The sequence below is a fragment of the Aythya marila genome (genome assembly GCF_965140915.1).
Source record: "Aythya marila genome assembly, chromosome: 21".
Taxonomy (NCBI): Eukaryota; Metazoa; Chordata; class Aves; order Anseriformes; family Anatidae; genus Aythya; species Aythya marila.
The window spans coordinates 3,270,734-3,292,512 of NC_139062.1; the positions used below are offsets into that span (position 1 = coordinate 3,270,734).

The 21,779-nt window shown below is 44.2% G+C and overlaps 2 protein-coding genes across 3 annotated transcripts; one reads left to right on the top strand and one right to left on the bottom strand.

The window, feature by feature from the left end:
- The first annotated feature begins 94 nt into the window (after positions 1-94).
- LOC309886352 (putative pleckstrin homology domain-containing family N member 1) lies at positions 95-9,257 on the top strand. Its single transcript, XM_082777169.1, has 11 exons — positions 95-320; positions 1,486-1,564; positions 2,092-2,238; positions 3,053-3,139; positions 4,290-4,362; positions 4,933-5,069; positions 6,369-6,515; positions 7,191-7,277; positions 7,422-7,497; positions 8,064-8,140; positions 8,863-9,257. The coding sequence occupies exons 1-11, from the start codon at positions 232-234 to the stop codon at positions 8,935-8,937; spliced, it is 1,074 nt and encodes a 357-aa protein (XP_082633295.1). The 5' UTR covers positions 95-231; the 3' UTR covers positions 8,938-9,257.
- Positions 9,258-11,674: 2,417 nt separating this feature from the next.
- On the bottom strand, positions 11,675-18,314 carry TNFRSF18 (TNF receptor superfamily member 18). 2 transcript variants are annotated; one of them, XM_082776712.1, is made up of 6 exons: positions 18,071-18,314; positions 16,146-16,277; positions 15,744-15,831; positions 15,156-15,232; positions 14,060-14,200; positions 11,675-13,863 (listed from the first exon to the last, which is right to left on the bottom strand). In XM_082776712.1, exons 1-6 carry the CDS (start codon positions 18,243-18,245, stop codon positions 13,712-13,714), a joined length of 765 nt encoding a protein of 254 aa, XP_082632838.1. In that variant the 5' UTR covers positions 18,246-18,314; the 3' UTR covers positions 11,675-13,711. The 2 variants fall into 2 exon arrangements, with proteins under 2 accessions (XP_082632838.1, XP_082632837.1); XM_082776711.1 differs by having other exon boundaries at positions 15,144-15,232.
- Positions 18,315-21,779: the final 3,465 nt, after the last annotated feature.

The window sequence follows — 21,779 nt, forward strand, 5'->3', positions numbered from 1 at the left end:
GGGGGCGAGAGGTTTAAAACCAACAGGAAATGCTTTCACATCTCAGATGCTGCTGCTGCTGCTAACACAAGGAGAATGTAAATGAGCAGCAAGTGGAAGGGTGCATGCGTGCTTCCTTCCCCTCCTGTCCTTACTCTGACTGACTGCCATTCAAGCACATTCATGCGATCCTCTGACTGCCAGCATCACTTTGAAGCCAGCATCTGGGGACGGGGGAGCCAGTGACCGAGGATGGGATGCTGCAGCCTGAGCGCCAGGCAGGCTGGGTCTGCAGGAGCAAGCCAGGACGAGGTGGAGCTATTGAAGACAGGCGGGACCAGGTAGGAAGCAGGTCTGGGGGTGTGAGAAGTGCCAACCATCAAAGAGAAAGGTGCTGACAACTGAAATCCGATGTCTGTGTTTGCTTGCCAAATGGCTCCCTTAAAAAAAAAAAAAAAATAAAAGAAAGAAAAAAAAAAAAGAGCTTTTGCTTCTTCCCCTTTTCTAGATAGTATTTACAGTAACGCTAAATGTCAGGCACTTCTAACTAGAGCCTGCCTACTTCTCCTTAGTCGATCCCCTTAGGTGTCACAGTCCTTTAAGAACCTGCAGGTGGGAATACTCCCCCCTGCCAGGGATGTAACGCTCTTTCTGCCCGTGCAACAACCACAACCAAGTCCTGGGGCTCTGGCGAGCACTGCTCTCGTCTCGTCGGAAATAGATGGTTTCACTCGGTGACACATGCCAGAGGCAGTCAGAGGCCTGAGGAAGCTCAGGAGGCCCTTAGCCCTGCTCCCTCCTCTGGAGCAGCCTCAGCTCTTCCCAGATCTTGCTTGACAGATGTTTGTCTAGCTTGTCCTTGAACACCTCCAGTGATGAAAGTTCGGCAGTGTCCCAGGCAAGCTATGGTTTCTCCCCAGTAGCTAACTTCTAATGCAGGTAAGGCCATTGTCTCTACCACAAACAGAAAGAAAAAAAATAAATCCCCTCCTCTTTCTGGTGGTCTTTTCCATCTGTTGCCATACCACCTAAGTGTTCTGTACTCCAGACCAGGTGCTGATCTGTGTTTCTTTCCATAATTTCACCAGAAGCCAGGACATGGGGTCGTTCTTCCCTTGTCCATCCAGGCAGGCACGCTGAGAGTGCCTCCGTCATCCTTCCCACACAAAGCCAGCAGAAAAGCCTAAATGAGTCTAAATGCTCTGATGAATTCAGGCCACAGTTTCTGCTTAATGTGAGGGGGCCTTTAGCATTATCTTTCCCAAAGGTTCAGCTTTGTTATTCCTTGACATGCCTGCTTTCTGATTCTGCATCTACTGCATTTTTCCTTACAGTTCACTGAGCTGTTATCAGCCAGTCTTCATGCCTAAAACAGAATATTTTAGCATACACAAAAATTATGTCAGAAATCCATAAATTTGTCTGCTGACTGAGCACAAATCCCTCTCTTTTAAACACCATGTGAAAGTGCCTTTCTATGCCTCTCCATCTCCTCTTCCATTTCAGAAAGTGGTCCATCTCAGACGGCCAGAGCGAGGGATCCCTCCAGCCCAAGGACCCTGCAAGCCCCACGGAGACAGAAGAGGTATGAGCAGCAGGGTCACACAAGCAGAGATTCATATGAACCAAGGAAGAAATCAGAGCCCTGTCAATCTCACCCACCATGGCATTATCCCGATGCAGTGTCCCATTACAGTAAAGTGCCAAGTGCTGTAACATTCCCTTTACTTTGACAGCAAATAATCAGCAGTCCTGTCTGTTTCGAGGCCCAGGTATAGTTTTCCAGCTTGCTTTCTACAGCTTCACATACATGAAAGTTTGTCACCACAAGTCAGCTGGGGAATTTTTCCGGGGACCACGTTTTATCACCATTGCTGAGAACATGCCCAGAGAGAGGAAGAGATCCATGCAAATTCACACATACTGCCAACATCCCAATCTCCCATAGTCTGGGCAGAAAAAGTACACCCCCTCCCCTTTCTTTTAGCCAGTTAGTTATATATCACCATCGCTTGACTCTAGTTTCAATTTTTCCATCTCTAATTGTCTCATTTTTCAGGATATTCCTGGTAAGATTACAAGAAGAGCTTGTTGTTTTTGCTTTTTTTCCAGGCAGAAGCGCTGTGGGGAAGAACACGGGAGGAACTGCTGCACTTGTTGAGCTCACAGCCCATCACTGGCTGGGAAGGGATGAACATCCACTCTCTTGGGGAAATCGTTTGGTCCTCCCGGGTTTTTCTGAGGAGTTACCATATGGAGGTAATCATCCTTGCACCACAACCACTGGGTAATACACAGGGGATTTTTCCCTTGAGAAAGAAAAGATTGTCTAACTTTGGATTTCACAGGCCCTGTCCAAACTAGTGTCAAACCTCAGCGCAACACTCAAACCACAATTTGTCTTGACCTTTTTTTCCCTGGAATTAATGCTAATAAGTTCAACTTTTTTTCACGAGTGCCAGCAAGAGCTGAAAGGATTTCACAGCTGCTTCCTTGAACAGCATGACTTTTTTATTATTAATTCTGACAAAAACATCCTTTTATTTTTTTTTTTTTTGTCAGAGGTTTCTTTTATGCTTTTCCCCAAAGAGATAAGGTCATTACGGTTTCAAATTTGCCTGTGTGACGACCGAACCCTCTCCACGGGTGCTGGTGGTGAGTGGTGAAACCAGCAGTGTGACAGTCACTGCCGTGGTGGTGATGAAGTCAGGAGGAACCGAGACCTGTCCTAGCTCTGCCATGGATTCACGCCTCTCTAACCACACTGCCTTGTTTATCTGACTGCATGCACACAGCAAAACCTCACTGTCTCTCAGGAATGCCATGGTCTGGGTTACCAGTTCTCAGAGAGCACCCTGCGGCAAGATGATGAAAAATGACAAATTAATGACATAAAGCTTCGGCCAAACTGTGACCGAGAGCAAGACAGCCCAGCAGTTAAACACTGCAGAGCTCCTCAACACAGACACCTGTCAGGCAGCAAGGGGAGGCAAAGAGCTTTGGGGGGATGTAATTTCCTTTTAGGAAACTGAAATGTTCTAGAGGAAAGGTGTGACCGATCTCATTTCAACAGGAGATGTGTGAGCGCTACGTCGTGCTGGCCTCCTTGCACTTGCTGATTCTTTCCGTGGATCACACAAAGAAGACATTTGTTTATGAGGTAAAGCTTAAGAATCCCTTTGTGTCTGTGCATTTACGCTCATATTCCAGATTTCCTAAGTATCTCTTTGCTCATAGCTCTAGCATGTGTGTGGCAAAAAGAGTGTTAGCCCCTCGATGCCCTGCTCAAGATGGAGCAAAGATATCCTGACCCCACCAGCCAAGACAGGGACACTTCACTGATTTTACTGGGGCTTTGGCATATTTTCTAGCACACTAGCTCACAGTTCACCATGTTTTTTCAGCTTATTTTGAACAGTCCGCACTGAGGATTGAAAAAGAAGTGCCACTTTCTATTTATATTATATTCTATAATTTTAGCCGGCCACTTATCACGTTCCTGGTTTACCCAGGGACTGCAGCTCCCTACCAGTGAGCTGAGGCATCGGCCAGAAGGCATCCGAAGAAGGTGACAAGAACAGGAGGTGACAGGAGACAGGGAGTTAGGGAAGGTGTAGGAGGGGGCAGGCACAGTGCACCAAGGAGACACGTCCAGGAGAGCTGCCCTCAGCACAGCGACGTCTCCTGATGTCTCCGATACACGTCTGTGGCTCCTGAATGTGAGAAAAAAAGAGCCAAATTAAGAAACTTCCTCACTACGGAAAGATCCTTGAGCTGTATCACGCTGGAGGTGATAAAAATCAAAGTCCCTCCATCAGCTCCACAGGTGGAGTAAGAGGACACGGAAAAGAAACCATCACTTTATGAAATACGGGATCCAAAATGCAGAGAGGCCCCTTTGTCCTTAATGTGAGTGTCCTCTGCTGGCATGGCTGGGGGGGCCTGGGGCAGGTGGTGAAGTGGGGGAGGCTGCAAGGTGGATGAAATTGTGCCTAGCTCATACAAACTGCTTTTCAGCTCCAGTCTTGGTCTACTGGTGAAGCTCACCCCTGTAGCTCAGAGCATTTTATGAAGGAGGACAGTTGTTTTATGGGTAGGGAAACAGGAATAAAAACTCAGATTTGCTATGTCTCCAGACAATGAGCTGAACATCATCTGTCCCAGACTTCCTTAAGGTGGAAGGCTGAAAAGCTAGGAAATTCTTTATCTGGCTTGCAGAAAAGCAACCTGCTGTGTGTGAGAGGGACTGCAGTGGGACAGAGAAGTTATTCTTACCAGCTGACCTCTAACATCATTCCTCACCATACCAGGGGCTCCTTCCTCTTGCTGGGATGCACCTGAGGCAGATTGTGAGTGCCATCAGCTACACGTTTGAGATTTCTGGTAAGCCTGTTGGGCAGTTCCTGGAGGGGCCAGGGGTAGCTGCAGAGCAGTGATTGATATCCATGCTCTGGGCTTCAAGGACTGGGGTCTATGTGGGCAGAAGATAAGGGGGTTATGCAGCCAGGTGGATGATTACTGAAGAAGATATTCCTCCTGGAGAATGCACCATGCCTTGCTGGACTGGGCTCTCACATGCAGCACCTGCTATATTTCCAAGAGGGCAGGACATAAATAGATGGAAGGAATTTGGAGCCTTAGTTTTTACGGGTGAACACAACTGCTGCACAACTTTGCACTCAAAATGCCCTAACCAGCATTCCTCAATGGGAAATGGTGATGGATTTAGACCAAGGTAGCATTCCAGTTGTCCCAGTGCCAGCCCAGTATCTCCCACCAACAGCAACAAAGGCCAGACATGAGCATGTTCCACCACGAGATGCCAAAGTGCAGGTGGAGTCTGCCTACAGAGCTGCTCCGTGGCATGGGGGAGGCAGAATTCACCCGCTGGGCCCAAAGGCAGATTGCAACCACTCTTCCTCAGCCCCCGGCCATGTGTGTGTTTCTGCGCAGGGTCCATGATTGAATCCCGGCTCATTTGCTGCCAGAATTCAGCTGACTTCGACATGTGGATTCGACACCTCCAGCACCAAATCAAGATGGCAAACGCCCACTGCCCCACCAGTCCCAACAATAACATCTCTTTCCTGGTAAGTCAGTGGAGAATAGGCATAAAGAGAATGGCACAAAAAGAGGAAATGGATAGGATTTGGGGGGGATCTTTAGGACACAGGCTAGAAATAAACAGTAGGTTTACCGGAAGATGTTGTAGATACTTTCTAGGCTGAAGTAAACTTGCTCCCATCATTGCTTTATCACTAAACTCATGCTGTGTGCTCATGAGAGGTTTTAGACAAATTACTGATTGCTTTTCTTCATGGGGTGTAACTGTTACACTACTAAAAATGTAATTTCCCATTAGTTACAGCCACAAAATAAAGACTTGCTCTTTGATACGTGCTGTTGCACAAACCTATCAATACGTAAGCTTACAAACCACACTGCAACATCCGCAAGAGTCACAAGATGGCAGGATTACACTGACACTGAAAACACCCACACTGCTATGGCTTATGACACTCAGACACAGCAGTGCAATGAATCCTCCCAAAGCTTCTGCCCATGTCTTTGCACCCCCAGATTCCTGAAAGGTAAGAGTCAGCTGGACAGCCAGCTCCTATTTTCCCCCTCCCTAGTGCTATTTACTGTCAGTGTGCTTAAGGTTTCCCTTTCTTTACACATCCACCCAGCTGCCCTTGATGTCTGTAATAGTGTAGACTCTAGGACAACCCCATACCTTAGTCGTGTCTTAAAGTCCTCAGTTTTGAGGGAAAAAAAGTGCTACCCAGATGACCCATCAAGAGCTGCTGCTGCCTGATGCTCCCTACAGGTCACACTTTTTTTGTAGCTAGTGGATATCAGCTAACCTTGCAGGAGTTAGCCCAGGTGGTCTTGCTCTAAGGATTCATCACAGACTGCAGAAATGCATCCAGGGCTCAGCACATCCATGCAGACCACAAGCACACCTCGAACCCCACTCTCCTGTTTGCTGGACAGGACTGCTTTAGAGGAAAAGTAAAGCATCCCTAAAAAGTAAAAAAATCCCCTAATAAAAGGACTTGAATGCCAAGCCCAAAGTGCTTAGAATTATGATGACATTCCCACTCAAATCAAACCAACATCCAAAAAAAACACTTGTGAGTGGGAGAAGAAAAATGAGACTTTTCCTTTTAATATCTAAAGCTGTTTTGTTGTTTCAGCTGGTGCTCCTGAAACTACAGCACACAAGTAGGCAGGAAACTGCAGCAAACTAGGAACTTCATCACAGGTGTCCCAGTTTCCAAGTATATCCTCTAATTACCTTTCTTTCATCACACTCTAACCCTGAAAAACTTCATACCTTCAGTTTTATGACCTTTTGCTCTGTCCCCCCAAAAATAAAAACAAAGGTGCCATGTGATGAACAGTGGAAGAAAAAGGAGCTGATGAGACATCTCTTGTGCAACACCATTCTGAAGTGGGAAGGAAAACCAATCCAGCATCTGGGGAGGATCCAGTATTTGACCATGGTGCAAGTGGCTACTGGCTGCACAGGGGTAACGTACACTGCTCGGATACGTGGGTGGCTTTGAACAGATTAAAATCTGTGCACCTTCAGGCTCACATGGAACAGTTGTTTAAAAAAAAAAAAAGGGGGGGGGTGGGGGGGGAGCTTTAATGTGTATTTGCCCAAAATATGTTTTGCCGTTTTAATGACTATTGCTCGTGTGTGTCATTATGCTACAGAAAACATAGCATAAGGCTAATTATGTCAAAGTCCTAAAGTGTTAAAGAGACAAAAGGAAATGCAGCGGGTTTTTATTTTCTTCCCCTGAAAGCCACTTCTGAGAATGTATCCAGACAGTTACATTCAGCCTCCAAAGATGCTGGGGGGGAGAGTTCACCCCCTTCCTATTACACAGGAAGATCAACATTTTCTACACATTCCATTGCAGATATAGGCCCGACCCCTTCTTAAAAACAACAACAACAACAACTCATCCATCTATCCACCTTGGGGTATCCTACCAGCTTTCTAAGCACCAAATATCCAAGCTGAATAAGAAATACAAAGAACAGCATCTGTGGCTGGCATGGGCACTGCAGACTGCTCCAAGTTTTTTGTGTTGCCACAGCCATTAACCTTCATGTTCTGCCTTTGGCTGAGACAAACCCACTGAGCAGAAGTTACTGAACACTTCTGCTGTCTCTAAGGTGCCTCTTTTCTGCAGGACTCTAAGGAAAGACTGCTGCTCCTGTTTCCAGAAGACCTGCTTTTCCTCTCTGTGGATGAGGAGAGAACTGCAATCACATATGAGGTAACAAGACACAGTGCAAATGGTCAAATAAGTAAAGAACTAAGAATCTGGGCCTGATGAGCAGCTTTGGGTGGTAGAAATGAATAGCAAGGAGAAAAGGGGAAAGCCTGAAGAAAAGCAATGTTTTCCTTTTCTTTTCTGAAGGGAAAACTGCCCCTGACTGGAATCCAGGCAAAGGAGAAATCCACTGTGCTGGGGAGGTTACAGTTTGAGATTACAGGTATGTAACTGAGGATAGATCATTTGGGAATTTTTCTTCCTGCAAGTGCAGCCAGTTGCACAGAGTAGCTCAGGCTTGCAGGCCCCCTTTGCAGCAGCAGTTTCTGGCAGGAAAAAACTACTTTAATAAGAACCAAAGAGGCTTCCAATGCCCCACAGATTCAGTACAAATCCCTTTCACAGCCAGGATATTTGAATCTACCACAAGAGACAGTATCTAGTTAAAATCAGATTTCATTTCTAGTTGCAACCTAAGGCGATCTAACATGCTCTTTAGGGGTTTCTTATGTTGCTGGCTGCTAAGTCTTAATCGCTTTCTCCGCTTCCCTGCTCGGTTCAACAGCCAGCCCAGTCCAGTCCGTTATCGCTTCCATCATGGGGCAGCGCAGCCTTCCTGTGGTTAAAAGCAAAATCAAGCTGAAAGCCAGAGGCTGGCTGCAGGGAGAGGGTGCTAACCTCGTGTGGGGACAGTCCCTGTGGCTTTCCTGGCTCCGGGCTCACGCATGTGTCATGGCAAACTTTGCACACTTTTCCATCACCAAACTGCTCCCTGCTCATGTCTTGCAGGAAGCCTGACTGAACCAATCCTTATCACCTGTTCCACAGCAGAGGATTATGAAAAATTCCTCTTCCACCTACAGAAGGTATTTTTCAGAGCGCAATCTCTCTTATCGAGCTGGAATTTTCCCAATCATACCTAGATTGATCTGAGATGGATCATCCTCTTAAATTTTCTTTTCCTTTTCCGCAAAAGAGTATGGAGTTGTCTCCAATCCCATCTTTCTCCTGATAAGTCTCATACAGTAGGCCAGTAATTATCAATGTGTTTTTCTTTTAAAAATAAATAAATAAACAAATCTACTCTTTCAGCAGGAACTGAATTTGGGTCCTCTTAGGCAAAAAAAAAAAAACAAACCTACTTTACCTACTCCAGAAGTGAAAGACAGATACCTGAGCACCTGATTTGCACAGATTTCAGTGGAAATTACATAGTGAAATAAGCAGAAGTGCTGAGGGCAAGGGGCTGTTTCATGAAGTTTCAGAGGTGTGTTAAAAGTCACACCACTTCCTAAAACATCCGTGTCTGTAGCTTTCAGAGTACACCCTGCACAGTGGGTAACCACGTCTGGGCACGGAGGAGAGGAAGGTGAATCAGGAGCGGATGTTTTAGAAGTAGAAAAGATGCTGGGCCCAGAGTATTTATTAATTAATATGGTTTATTCTTTCATGGAGCATGCCTGCATTTGTCTAGTGTGTAAATTCTTGGCCAATAATACTAAAACTGCATGGGAATACTCTCTGCCAAGAAAATATTCATATGTTAAAATAGTATAACCATATGCTAAAAATATATTCTACGTTCCAGCCGGAGAAAAACCTCGATTCTCTACCACTCCAGCCACCACCAAGCATCCCTAAGAAATCCTGGCAGCATCACTAGGACATCAGCATGCACTGACAGGAAGAAGGTATGCTGAATATGATCCCAACAGAAAGTAAAGAAGCTGCACTAATGAATAAGAATGGATTGGAAACTGGAAACCGAGCTTCTTTCAGACCGAGAGGTGAATAAGGATCTACACGTGAATTACTCTGCACTGGCTGCTGTTTTGAATGGACCATTGCAATCTATGTGGGTCCTTATGACTCTGACCTCAGCTGTACATATGCCTTACAGAGAAATCTTTCTCGATTTGCTTCCTATATTTATTGCTTGATTCTTCTCGGGAAAAAGAAACACTGTAAAATACTGTGTAAATACTACAAATAAAACCCATAATCCTGAGCCTAAACCATGTGTAGAAAGAAGCATTCATGTTTAAAAAAAACTTTCCATCCTCATTTAGGTAGCCATCGGTTTGGAAAGCCATTGCCCTCCTTTGAAATGGCAGGCACAGTACAATTCTTCATGGCAAGCAGCCCCTTCCAATCGCTTTTCCTCCTTGCCTACAACAAGAATGTGTCCCCGTAATCTCTCTGCTCTCTTCTGCCCTCCAAGAAAAACAACCCAAAAATCTCCAGGGTGAATCAAATCTATTCATTCTGATGCTTTCAAAATATTTTCTTTTGGATTTATAACACCTTAAGAATCATTGTTATGCTCAACATAGCACTGAAAACAAAGTGTTGCTGCAAACCAGAACAATCAAGCATTTCATGACACACACAAATCCTCAGTTACCTGCAGGCCAATCATCCAGGTTGCATCCAGGTCATCTGTGAAGTCATCTGAACAGGCCTAGTGTGGCCCCATGGTCCCTGTTTCATCCCAATTTTTCATCTGTGCAGCCTACGCTGGCCACCTGTAAAACAAGAAAATGGAAAGCTGGGTATACTGTAAAAAAAATAAAAATCAAAAGTTTTAGAAAAAATCCCACAAAAGTATGTCCATGAGCAAAATAATTATGATTCTCTTTCCCCAGTGCTTTCCCAGCCTCTGCCAGGTTGGACTGAATCCGGGCAACAAATTCAAAACTTTTATGAATAAGTAGGTGCATAATCACACAATTGCTTAATTTCACTTTCCCTGAGAAAGGGGACTTTTTTTTTCTAAACAACAACAACAAAAACAGGAAGTCCTGTGAAAATATGTATTTTTTTTACCTTCTCCAGTTTCAAAACCCTAATAATGTGAAGAAAACACAAGCAGATGTGTTAGCACAACAAAACACTGCCTGCAGAAATCTTTAGGGACTTGATTTGAGCAAAATCTTTAGGACGAGCAGGGCTGTTTCTATACCTCAGGCAATTCTTTTATCATGTTGCTTTTTCACTCTTTTTTTGCAGTTAAAATACGAAGAAATCCCCAGAAATCAACGGGGCCCAAAACACCTCTGATCATCACTTATAATCAAATATTTTTGAGCCTGTATGTGTAATACAGACAGAGCAGTTTGAGATTAAGCAAATGAGTACATAAAAGGGGTATTACCTTATTCTCCTAACTGCTACCCTGCATTTCCTAAAGCTGTGTGGGAAGGTCTTTATCTGATTATGAGTAGCAAGCCACTTCTAAGTATCAAACTTCTCTGTAATCAAAGTTTAAAACTTTTTTATTTTCACATGGTGAAGTTTCTATAACATTTACAAGTCCTGAAGAACTGTAGATTCAAGCAAAAAAAAAAAAAAAGAAAGAAAAAAACAACAACAACAACAAAACAAAACAACAACAACAACAAAAAAAACGTATAGACATTTCACTGGATGTTGATGATTTGAGAGAGAAGCTTCTTTTTAACCTGCAGCCCATACACGGAGATCAAGCTGAAGTTCAAACTGGAACTTGGAAAAACTACAAGCTCTGGCATTTGAGCTGAAAATTCAGCTGTGAATTAATTCAAATGTTGCAGAAATGCTGTAACTGTGCCCTGATAAAATAAAGCTATGGCTCTGCCTGAATGGAAACCGAAATGTAGTGTTTCCTCAGCAGCTCACTAGTCTGAGCTGATAGCTTTCATTTGCTTTGATGCAAAGTACAGCGCTTTTACTGAAATGCTCCAAGGCTTAAATGATTCACACATTGGGTTTTTCCCTCTGAATCTCAGCTTTAAGAAGTCAGGAAATTGGTTGCTTTTCCCATCAATAAACAGCCCTAAAGTCAGGTGGTTAGGTAATTAGGAAGTAGAGCTTTTCTTCAAGGTAGGCATATAGAAACCTGAGAGGCCACTCTGCAAATTTCCAATGAATAATATGGCACTGTTCATCATCTTTCAGTATTAACTGGCAGCACTGTTGGCTATTCAACACCCACAGCCCAGAAAGTCTTGCACACCTCACAAGATTTGCCCAACCTGTTGCCAGAGGCACAGACTTCCACTAGACACATCTTTCATCTCCCAAATAGTAAGAGATTCGAAATCTCTTGATTTTTTTTTTCCCCCCAAAAAATGCTGTTGTTTCTCTGCCGCTGTGAGGAATGGAAAAAAGTGTCAGCCAGAGTTTCCTGCTTCTTTGGTAGAGCATAGCTGAAATGCTGGCTTACCATCAGCCAGGAAACGTTAAGCCACTTACTTAAAAAGGGGAAAAAATGCAAGTGCACCCGTCTGAAATACAACATAAAAGTTTGGAGGTATATTGCTGAAACAGCCAAAGTCCTGTAAGACAGGCGAAGTGAGCTGAAAAAGTAAAACTTAATTGCTCTCATGAACGCTGAGATGACCTGAGGATTAAAATCCTTTCTTTCCAATTTGCTGAATCATGTAACACAGACACTTCATTAATTGTCAAGTTTATTTTGCCTTTACAAAAGGTCACAATCAGAAATCTTGGTGAAAAACACACTACATTAAAAAATGAAAGACCAATATAGATCAGAGAGTAAACATGGACAACACAGAAGAAGCAGTAAGAATGGTCTTTACCAGCAGGTGTTTAGGCTTCTGAGTATATTAAATCCCACAGTGTACCTGCTTACAAGGCAGAGCCAGTCTTATACTTTAAGCTAAGTTTCCCTATTTCATCCAGTCCAATGCTTGCCGCCTTTCCTTGGGTGAATGCCCAGTTCACCTCAGTTAAGAGTCTGCATATTTCTCAAAGCAATGGAAGAAAACACATTTGAAATGAATTCCACATAGGGATACCTACAGGAAAATTTAACAGAAATGCAAGAATTAAAAGCAACAGGATGAGAGAAGGCAAAAATACATTGAAAATACCAATTATGTCTCACATCACGTTTCTGAGGTTGAGAATTATCAGTGTTTCCATCTAATGTGATGGGGAAGCTACAGTACAGGGATGTTAGTGGTACTCAACACAGTAACAGGGAAGCTGTAAGATTGAAACTGGAACTGTGATGGAATGAGTGGAGGGTGGGATATTTATACACTTTTACATGCAGCCTGACTCAAAACTCATTTTTGCCCAGAGTTGGTTTAGTCTTAAGAATCTGCTCCAAGCAGCTTTCTCCAGATAGCCAAACCAGAAGACATTCAGGGTTTTGTACGTATAATTGCAATCCCATTACACAACAATAATTATAGTTTTATAAGAAAAGATATATATATATATAATTATATAAAAAATGAGAAAAACATTTTAATTAGTTGAAGCCACAGACTGGATTCCTATCTGAAATCAGTGCCAACTGACAGAAACCAACCAACTGACACACTCCCCCTTTAAATTCAGGCAAAAGGACAAATTCTAGCCATGCCAGAGCTCTACAAAACTTGAGAAAGCTTTAATAAAAAATCCTGCGTTGTTCTATGTTCATCAAAGCGAGTATCTTTCAGCTGATGATCAAGTCACTGGAGCTATGCTGGTATACATCAGCAAAACACCTGGTTCCTTTTATTCTGGAGCGGGAAGGAAAAGCATCAGGAACAAGTGGTTGGCTTCTCTCTGTTTCCCACCATCTTTTTCTGCTCTATAAGCCAGGTGAGAAGAGTGCACTAAGTCAAGTGTCTTTCTCTAGACAGCATGATCCTTGAGCCTTTCTGAAATCTCTTGTATTTAATTCAATGCTCCAGCTACCAAAGATAGCTGAGTTGTGGAGGAGAACAAGGATAAACATCACTCCCTTCTTCTTCCAGTTTTCCTGGAAGAGATGACAGAGCTTGCATAGAAAAGTCTCTGCAAACACAAAGAACGTGGCCACAGCAGCCTCACCTGGGCACCTCTGTGCACCAAGACTGGCCAGCAGGTGCTGTTGTGGTAGGAAAGTGGAGTAGTTCATGGATTAAAAGTAAAGGCCCTTTGCTGCCTAACTAAAAGGGCCACTCGGCAGGAATGCAAAGCCTGCCCAAAGAAGAGTAGTAGTTCTGACTGCTCGGCACAGGTATTTCCATACCTCCTGCAGCCCTGGAGGGACTGATGGCAGGACACCAGCCTGCCAGGCACCAGTCAGGCTGGAGGAGCACCACAGCAGAAGATGCAAAGTGGAGTAATAACAAGAAGGGTCTTTTGTCCCAAAAATATTAAAAAGAGCATCAATGAAAAACAACCAAATAACAACAAAAAAGCAACCCACAACTCAGGAAAATCGCCTAAAGCAGTGCAGCTGAATTGAATGTCAGACTGATTTAAGCAGCTCCTGTTTCTAAATACGAGTTTTGTTGAGAAGAAACAAAGCAAAATTCCCCCAAACCTGCTCCTTATTGCTATGTACATAATGATGCTTTATGCACCCAGTCCCTCCTTTTTTTTTTTTCCTCATTTTTTTTTAAGCTGATCTCAGTTCCTCATTCTCATGGCATTTTGCAAGTTATCTGTTTTCAGTGCGGACTCGGAGGGTGGAAATAGCCACTCTTTTCTTCTGGTGTTTTGTCTCCATGTTCTTCTTCTGGAAACTGGCAGCTGTAAGTCTCCTCTCGGTGGTGTGGTGCTTGCGGAGCCAGCAGCAGCCTAGGGAAGTTATGTTCCACATCTGCAGTGAGAATAAGCAAAAGCACTGCACACGCATGTCTTCGCAAGACCTTTCCCTACACAGACCCACCAAATCACACAGCACATCAGTTCGTACTCTATTTATTAAACTTAATGTACTCCATTCTGAATCTGGAGCAATGAAAGTGTTGTTCTCCACTGAAAAGCCCCAGGGAAGCCCACAAAGGTGCACTTACTGTCAACCACGTGGTATTTTTCTTTCTTCAGTGACCAGATGCAGAAATGCAAGAAGAAGGTCAGCAAGATGAGAACAAATACAGCCACTGCAGTAAAGATGGCCAGGATGGTGGTATACATAGAGTCGTCTGGAACGCGAGCTGCAATTAAATACATTGAATAAAGATTAAGAAATCATATTACAAGAAATATAATAAATATAAAGAAATCATCATATGCAATTGGTAAAGGAAAGGCAGTGCTTCCAAGGAAATCTTAAGGCTGATTTCCTTTCTGTGGCAATGGATAAGCCTGGTATAAAACCAGAGTAGGTTTTTTCAGTAAAACTGAGGTGCTCCCAGTCAAGAGTGCCAGTATCACCACCTGTGGGTAAAGAGGCATTCATGCAGAAAGCAGCGCTATCATTTGATCTGTCTACTCTGCTTTGCTCTTTTGATGGATTTGGCTTCAATGTTTTCTTGAAAAGCACTACGGCGAGCCGAATTTTCACACTTGTGTCGGCCCCATGGAGATTAAAAGCAGCACCTTTTTGCAGTTTGTCTCAACACAACTAACAATTTCCCTCAACAAAGGGCCCAGATCTGAAAGGTGCCACTGCCCCATAGGGTCAAAGGGGAGGCAGAAGCAGGAGCAGTGACACTTGCTGTCATTGATACTCAGTCATTCCTGTGCAATCTGATCCATGAACAGATTTCAGCTGAACACGTTTTCAGTTGTGGGTGTTGTGGACTGGGTGAGTACTTGTAAAGGAAGAGGATGACCTACTAAGCTATTGTCTTCCTGAGAAAATCTAGCAAAACAGCAGGTTCAATGGGAAATGGATGGTTTGCAAACTGCATGCTCTGTTTCAAGGACATTTGCTGGGCTCCTCTCTCTCTTCATTGCTGACATTGTTGTAATGGTGGACTCTCTGCCTAGGTAAAAAATTCTACCTGTATTAATATTGCAAGAAGCACAACAATCATTTTCAAAGCTATCTTGAATGATAGCAAGCTCTGGATGGTAACATGCCGCAAATCCACAACGAAAGACATGCAGAGAGCAGGTAGAGGCTCAAGGAAATAAAGCATCATGAGAAGGTACCTTGCTCCACACCTTCAACAGGGAAGCCACACACAACATTGTGTGTCTTGTTGCCTCGCTTGATTGTTAGAAACCCAGAACCTTCACAACTAAAAGAAGAAAGAGAGTCACATTTAGAATTGTCCCGGCTTTTTCCTTCATTCCTCCCCAGCTTTTTTTTGTCATCTCCCTTTCTTCCTCCCCTCCAGTCTTTCCACAGCTTATTTCCTTTGTTCCTTTTTATAGCAGAGCAGGTAAAATTAGGGCTGCTCCCCAAGAAAATAACATTTTATTACAATTGTTTACATGCACAGTTTTTTTTAGTCTTTGTTACAAGTGATGTCCACATTAGGAATAATTTTGCATCAGTTTGTGCTGGACTTGGAAGCAGGATGAATCCATAGCAGTTTAAGTTTTGCTTTCGGACAAACTACTTAAGAAGCCAGAGAAGAGAGAAGTCTCTTGCTTAATTAAAAAAAAATAATAAACAAATCATTTTAATCATCTAATGTCATTGGTGACCTTACTTTTGATGCAAAAGCAATTTTCCAATTTAAGGATTTATCATGATAAATGTATTGTGCATATTACCAAAGAAAAAAAGCATCAATAAATACGTACTCGGTCCAGTTTTGGCACCAGCTATTCTTAACATTAGAATAGGTTCCCATCTCACATGGTTTACATTCAAATGAGTAGTCAATAATGCCTATAAGAGAAGAGAACAGGAATTAACAGTGGTCAATGCTTTTACTGGAAGGTGGGGGTAATGTGAGGATGATGTGTTTCCTCTACACTCTTTCTGCAGTATGAATCACCCCCCTGGAGAAATACATAAGCAGCTCTTGCCAGCTTTGTGTTTTGCAAACCTATGGGTGTTACCTTCTGAGGCCATGGTATAAATGCCATTTTCCTCCCTTGCATTGGAAGACTTCCCAAGAGGGGACTATAGTAAGTACACAGAACCATCAGCAAGCTCCTTCTATTGACCTCTGCCTTTTAGAGCCTGTTTTGTTTATTTACCACGCTTAAACGGCTCCTCGCCTTCTGCACATTCAGGCAGTTTTTGACAGGAGTCGCAGGCCCGATTAGCACAGCTGTAGCCCTGAGGACATCTGCAGTCCGTGTCCTCGATTTCTGCACATGGCTTGTTGGCTGTCAAGAAGAAAGAGAGAAGTTAGGCCTTTGTAACTGAGGCTAGAAATGGCTTTCACCATCAGTGCTACTGGCAAATTGATCCCATCACTATCAAGTAATTCTTTCACCAGTTGGAGACCAGTGAGAGGAAAAATGCTATTCAACTAGGAAGTTTTGTGACCTTAAAGGAAAAAGAATAAAGAGAGAAATGCTTAAAAACCCACAGTTAGTGGCAAAGATCAAACAGAGATCATTTCCTGAGATTGATGATGGAATGTACAGGGCCACCAGGATGCTGCCCACATCCTCCTCTGCTCATTGCCGGTCTCTTCTTATTGGTCTTCAAAATGTAAGGAAGGCAGAAAGAAAAAGAAAAAGAAAAAGAAAAAGAAAAAGAAAAAGAAAAAGAAAAAGAAAAAGAAAAAGAAAAAGAAAAAGAAAAAGAAAAAGAAAAAGAAAAAGAAAAAGAAAAAGAAAAAGAAAAAGAAAAAGAAAAAGAAAAAGAAAAAGAAAAAGAAAAAGAAAAAGAAAAGAAGAAAAGAAACAGCTGTGGGATGCTTCTCTCAGTGTATTACTAGTAGATGAGTCTAGAGTCGATCCTAGAGTTGATCTCACCAAGCAATGACTCTTCTACCTCATGCTGAAAGACCTGATCTCAGTGGGAAGGGGAATGCTGTGGGGTCTCCACAGTACTTCTGGCAAGTGCTAAATGAAAGGGAGTCACCTTCCAGGCCACTTTAGCCTTTCAGATAGAGACTGGAACACAAAACGTGGATCAAGCAATCCTCCAGCTGCTGAACAAAGGCAGCCCATACAGCAGCGGGGATTACAGCAGCAGGGATCCCTCCCTCACCCTACAAGCACTGCCTCTTGTTTCACTCCTCCATGGTCACCACCAGCTCCAATGTCCACTGTGAAATGGATATGCTGCCTCCTGCACACAAACCCTCCAATGTACCTCAAGGAGGCCATGGGACCCTATTTTAGGACAGGCAGAACAGAAAGGTGCATCCTTTGCTGAAGGTGATGCAAACAGCTACATGGTCCCTACTACTGAGCTCTGGCTGCTGTTTTGGACAGCGCTAGATGAGAACACTGTGATTGTTGCTGGGACCATGGAAGAGGCCATCAGAGTCATCAATTCTGTCCTTCAGCCTAGCAGGCTCGGGGATGTCACCCTGTCACCCCTGCAGCCAGCCTGCTCCACCTCCAGTCTCTTCATTTGACTCAAAGTCACAGACAAGCGAGAATTCAGTACCATCACACCACCGCTCTAAGGTCAGGCAAGAATACAGGTTAGACGAGGCTGTGGAAACTAGAAATCATCTGAGACTTTTTCTGGGCATTCATTTCTCAGACAAGCGTAGGTCAGAGGGATGGAGGGAATGAAATGGGATCTTCCCACTCTCAAAACTACAAAAGGCAACAGAGAGCATCACGCCCTGCATTCCCTCCAAAGTCTGAATGAGACAGTCAATGCCCCCAGACTATGTCTGAGTGGAGCAAGGGCTCAGGAGTTACGTGAACACCTTTTTCCCAAGTGAGCAAGGCCAACCCCCAGAAAACTAACTCTCCCTTTCCCGCTACAGAGCAAGCACAGACATATAACCAACCTGAAACAGGAATCCATCCTGACACGAAGGCACATCTTGAATTTAGGCAGACAGGAGGGAAGCCCTTGTGGTTTTGTTTTGCATACACAGCTACTCAAGATACATTTACACATGCACCTGCTCCCCACACTGCAATACCCTGGCTGACACAAATCACTAAAGAAAAGCAGAGAGACAAAAGACACATCATTCCCTTACCTGTGTCTGAGACGCATTTAGGGCAGCATTTCTTTACACCCTTACTGACCATTCTCATCTCACCCCCCTCGCATGGTGTTGCCAGAGTTCGCTGTGTCCATTGGCACAGGCTCAGCACCAGCAGCAAGAAAACCTGAGTCTTGAGGAGCCCAAATTCACTTTTCTGTGCAGGCATCTCTCAAGCTATACAACCCCAAAGCGCGCTAAAGTGGGCTGGTATCAGGGCTCCCCCTGCAGAAGTCCTCCTTCCCCTGACACTGGGTGAAGGCAGCAGGCTTTTTGTAGTTGTGGCTGTGCTCTTCCTGTTCCTGTTCCTTTAGGGGAGGGGAAAACATTTTGTTTTACCTCATCAAATGCTTACAGGGCTAAGCAATGATGCAACCGTGGCTCCACTAAGAGAGCAGCTGATTATGAGCAAGATGGAGCATCACATAATTTGATTTTCATTGAATTTTACCAGTAGATATACAGTGGACAATTAACACAAATTATTCCATCTGGGTGTGAACTGCAGCTCTCTCACACTATTTCATTCTGACTTACAGCTCCTTTAGAAACCCTCAAGGATTTAACTATCAGATGTGCACTGTACTGTAACTCCATTCACCCACACAGATTTTCTGATTCTGTTCACTGATTTCAACTTCCTCACAATCTGGAGCATCAGACTCCTGAATTATTTTCCAGAGCTGATATAACTCAATATAGATAGCATGAAACCACCAGAAATAATGCTGCTGCAAGGTCAGCCCTGGTACCAAAATGGAGAACAGCCCCACAAGGCCTTCTAGGGACCCGTGCAGCTCCTCTGCCCCCAATTCCCTGGGATTCAGGTAGCAAAAGACAGCTCCTCAGCAAAATTACACCAAAATTACACACGGGCACAGCCATGTCATGACCCGTAATCATGACCTGCTACTGGATTTCAATTCCACATTGTCTCATCCCATACAAATGCAGACACACACTTCAATCACTGCTTTATGTTTGGCAGCTTGTTTTTTTATTATTATTATTTTTATCTCATTTTACTTTTCTTTGCCCTTTTGCATTTTAACTGTACCTTATTGTTTGCTTCTATCCGTGCAGCTTGTGGTTACTTTTATGTGTGCACGGTGAAGATAACGTTTCAAATCCAACCTAATTCTCATCTGAGCGGATGAATTCAGACACAGAAGCAGCTCTTAACGGATTCTTTTCCACGCTGCATGTGATGACACATAGGTCAAGGCAAGGGAGAGTCAGACCTGTGAAGAGAGATGAGTGCATGTGGAAAATGCCATGCCTTGGCATTTGACGCTTGCTGCGTTATTTCCTTAGTTTAACACACAGTCTATGAAGCCTAAACAAATTTTGCAGGCAGATTCCAGCCTTTGCTGTGTTCTACACCTTCCTCCTGAAGATTTTATCCACAGATCTCAAAGAGAAGGTCAGTTATCACACCCCTCACTTAGTCCTTGGTCAGGCATCTATTTACCCATGCTCCTATCATGAGTAGAAGCAATTGGATTGATTAGGTACACAACAGACACTTCTAGTTTAACAAACACATGCTGCAAAGCTTCTTGTACTGCTAAATTTGCTAGGTGAAACCTTGCTGTGAAAAGCTTACATCCAAGCTAGCTGCAAGCAGGCTAAAGGCACCAGTCTCTGTGGTTTGTTTTCCCCACAAAATGCCCCTAGAAGGCCCGCAGTTAAATTTCTGAAAACGTAAGCCTCCTTCTTTGTACACCTACCACAAAGGAGATCCCCTTTCCTTCCATCACATGCTGCTCATCACACATGTCACAGCCTGGAGGAAACCCAGCGACACACAGAGGGCTCGTGCTGCTTCCCAGCTGGCCACCGAGGGCTGGAAGCCACCAGCCACCCTTTTTGGGCTCAGAGCTCTGATGCAAGGTTCCCACCGCCAGCTCTTGCAAAGAGCAAAACCAGAAGGCCTGGGCTCCACAGGAAAGGCTACGGGGTGCTTCCCTTCCACAGAAAGCACGGTACCATCAGCAGCCCCTGAAGAGAGAAGAGGGTTATAAGAGGATTTTAAGACTCTGCTGAGTCTGATGGCGAAGGCAAAGTATTAAGCAAAAGCACCAGACACTGCAGAGATACATTCTGCAGACCGACCTGTTATGACCACATCTGAGCTGCACACAGGCCCTGACCAACTCTGAGGGGATTTTTGTTATCCTCTTGTAAGAACAGGTTGAGAATAAAGATAATGTGGTTCAAGACAGCTACATTTATGTTCACCCCAGGGTGTTTTGATGGCAATACCATTGGAAATGCTCCTCCTTGCACAACAGGGCAAGGAATACCTTGGGGACACTAAGCCCAGCTGTGGCTGCAGCCAAAACTGGGGGGCAGAGCACCCATATAGGCCTCGATAGCAAGCACTGCTGCTGCTCTCGTGAACAGCTTGCTACCAAACTCGGCCTCACACCTTCCCCTACCCTATACTCCTTCCCCAGCAGACGGAGGCTGGTGCAGGGTGGAAACAGCACCAGCACCTTTTAAATCCCCTTACCACACGTAAAAAGTGGGACAGAAGGGGGTACGCCTTCCCCGTTCAGCCCAGAGCTTGCCTTTGCTCTGCAAGGCCTTGTCCAAGTCTCAAAAAGAGGCTGTTGGTCTCACCTGCTGGGAAGCGTTTATCAGACTGGGAACCAATTTTCCCTCAGTGTTTTGGAACAGATCACTCATTTCCCTCTCTGTTTGGGAATGCTGGTGCTTTCTGAACTGGTCTCTACATGTTTTTGTTGTTGTCGAAGCGCTACAGTCGTGTGCAGACACCGCCAGATGACAGGACATGACGGTCAGATAACAGACAACAGCACATGCCAAGACTAAACGACTCGAGTCAGCAGTGACCTTTCAGAGACAACACAACTATCTGGCTGCAAAATCTCTGGGGATTTTCTAAAGCTAATCTTACCTGTCTCTGAGGTAGTGACATTTCATCTGCCAACCCTTTCTTGCTCAGCTCTGTGTGTTTTGCATGTCATTACCACCAGGGCCTGGGTCCCATCCTGCTGCCTGACCTGGCCAGGTTCTCAGCAGGCTCTGCACCTACTGGTAGAACAAATGCCCATTTCACCCAGCAATAAGCAGAAGTTTTCTCATCTCCTCTTCACCGGTTTGGTGGCTGTATTAAGCAGGAGCTACAAAATTAACCATACAAAGTTCAACTAAAACTAAACACTTTGGAAAGCAGCAATCCTTACATTTTTTCAACTTCCTACATGAGCAGAGGTCCCGTCAATCCACTTGACCTGTGTTCAAAATTATAATCCCAAGGGTTAAAAGGCCATAGGAAGTAATGCAATTTTCAGGGTTGCCTGAGCACTTATATCACAACATACTTTCTCCTTTGCATGCAACAGGAGGACATGGCACAGTCTAGAACAGGCAAAGAGATGAAGCTAGGGGCTGAGATGTTCAGAAAAGCCTCAGGGTTTAGAGTCTGCAGCTGTCAATAAAAAGGAGCATCCAAACACAGGAGCATCCAGTACAAGTGTGTGGAGTTTGGACCGAATGGTCTCTGTAATGCCAGGCTCTAGTTCCTCAGTCTTGGAGGAAGAGGTCTTAATCTTCTCTGACTGTCTCCAAGAAATGAACCTCGCTTCTGAGAGTGGGGCCTCAATGAAGCAGGAGATCCAGGGAGAATGGGTTTCTTTTCTTCCCTTCAGCAAAGGAAAGGGGGCACAGAAACAAA

Coding starts and splice junctions, on each gene's coding strand:
- TNFRSF18 (XM_082776711.1), bottom strand. CDS start 18,245: ATGCCTGCACAGAAAAGTGAATTTGGGCTCCTCAAGACTCAGGTTTTC. Junction 15,832..16,145: donor CGAGGAGCCGTTTAAGCGTG/GTAAATAAACAA, acceptor CTTCTCTTATAG/GCATTATTGACTACTCATTT. Junction 15,233..15,743: donor TGGTGCCAAAACTGGACCGA/GTACGTATTTAT, acceptor TTCTTCTTTTAG/TTGTGAAGGTTCTGGGTTTC.
- LOC309886352 (XM_082777169.1), top strand. CDS start 232: ATGGGATGCTGCAGCCTGAGCGCCAGGCAGGCTGGGTCTGCAGGAGCA. Junction 321..1,485: donor TTGAAGACAGGCGGGACCAG/GTAGGAAGCAGG, acceptor CTTCCATTTCAG/AAAGTGGTCCATCTCAGACG. Junction 3,140..4,289: donor AGAAGACATTTGTTTATGAG/GTAAAGCTTAAG, acceptor TCACCATACCAG/GGGCTCCTTCCTCTTGCTGG.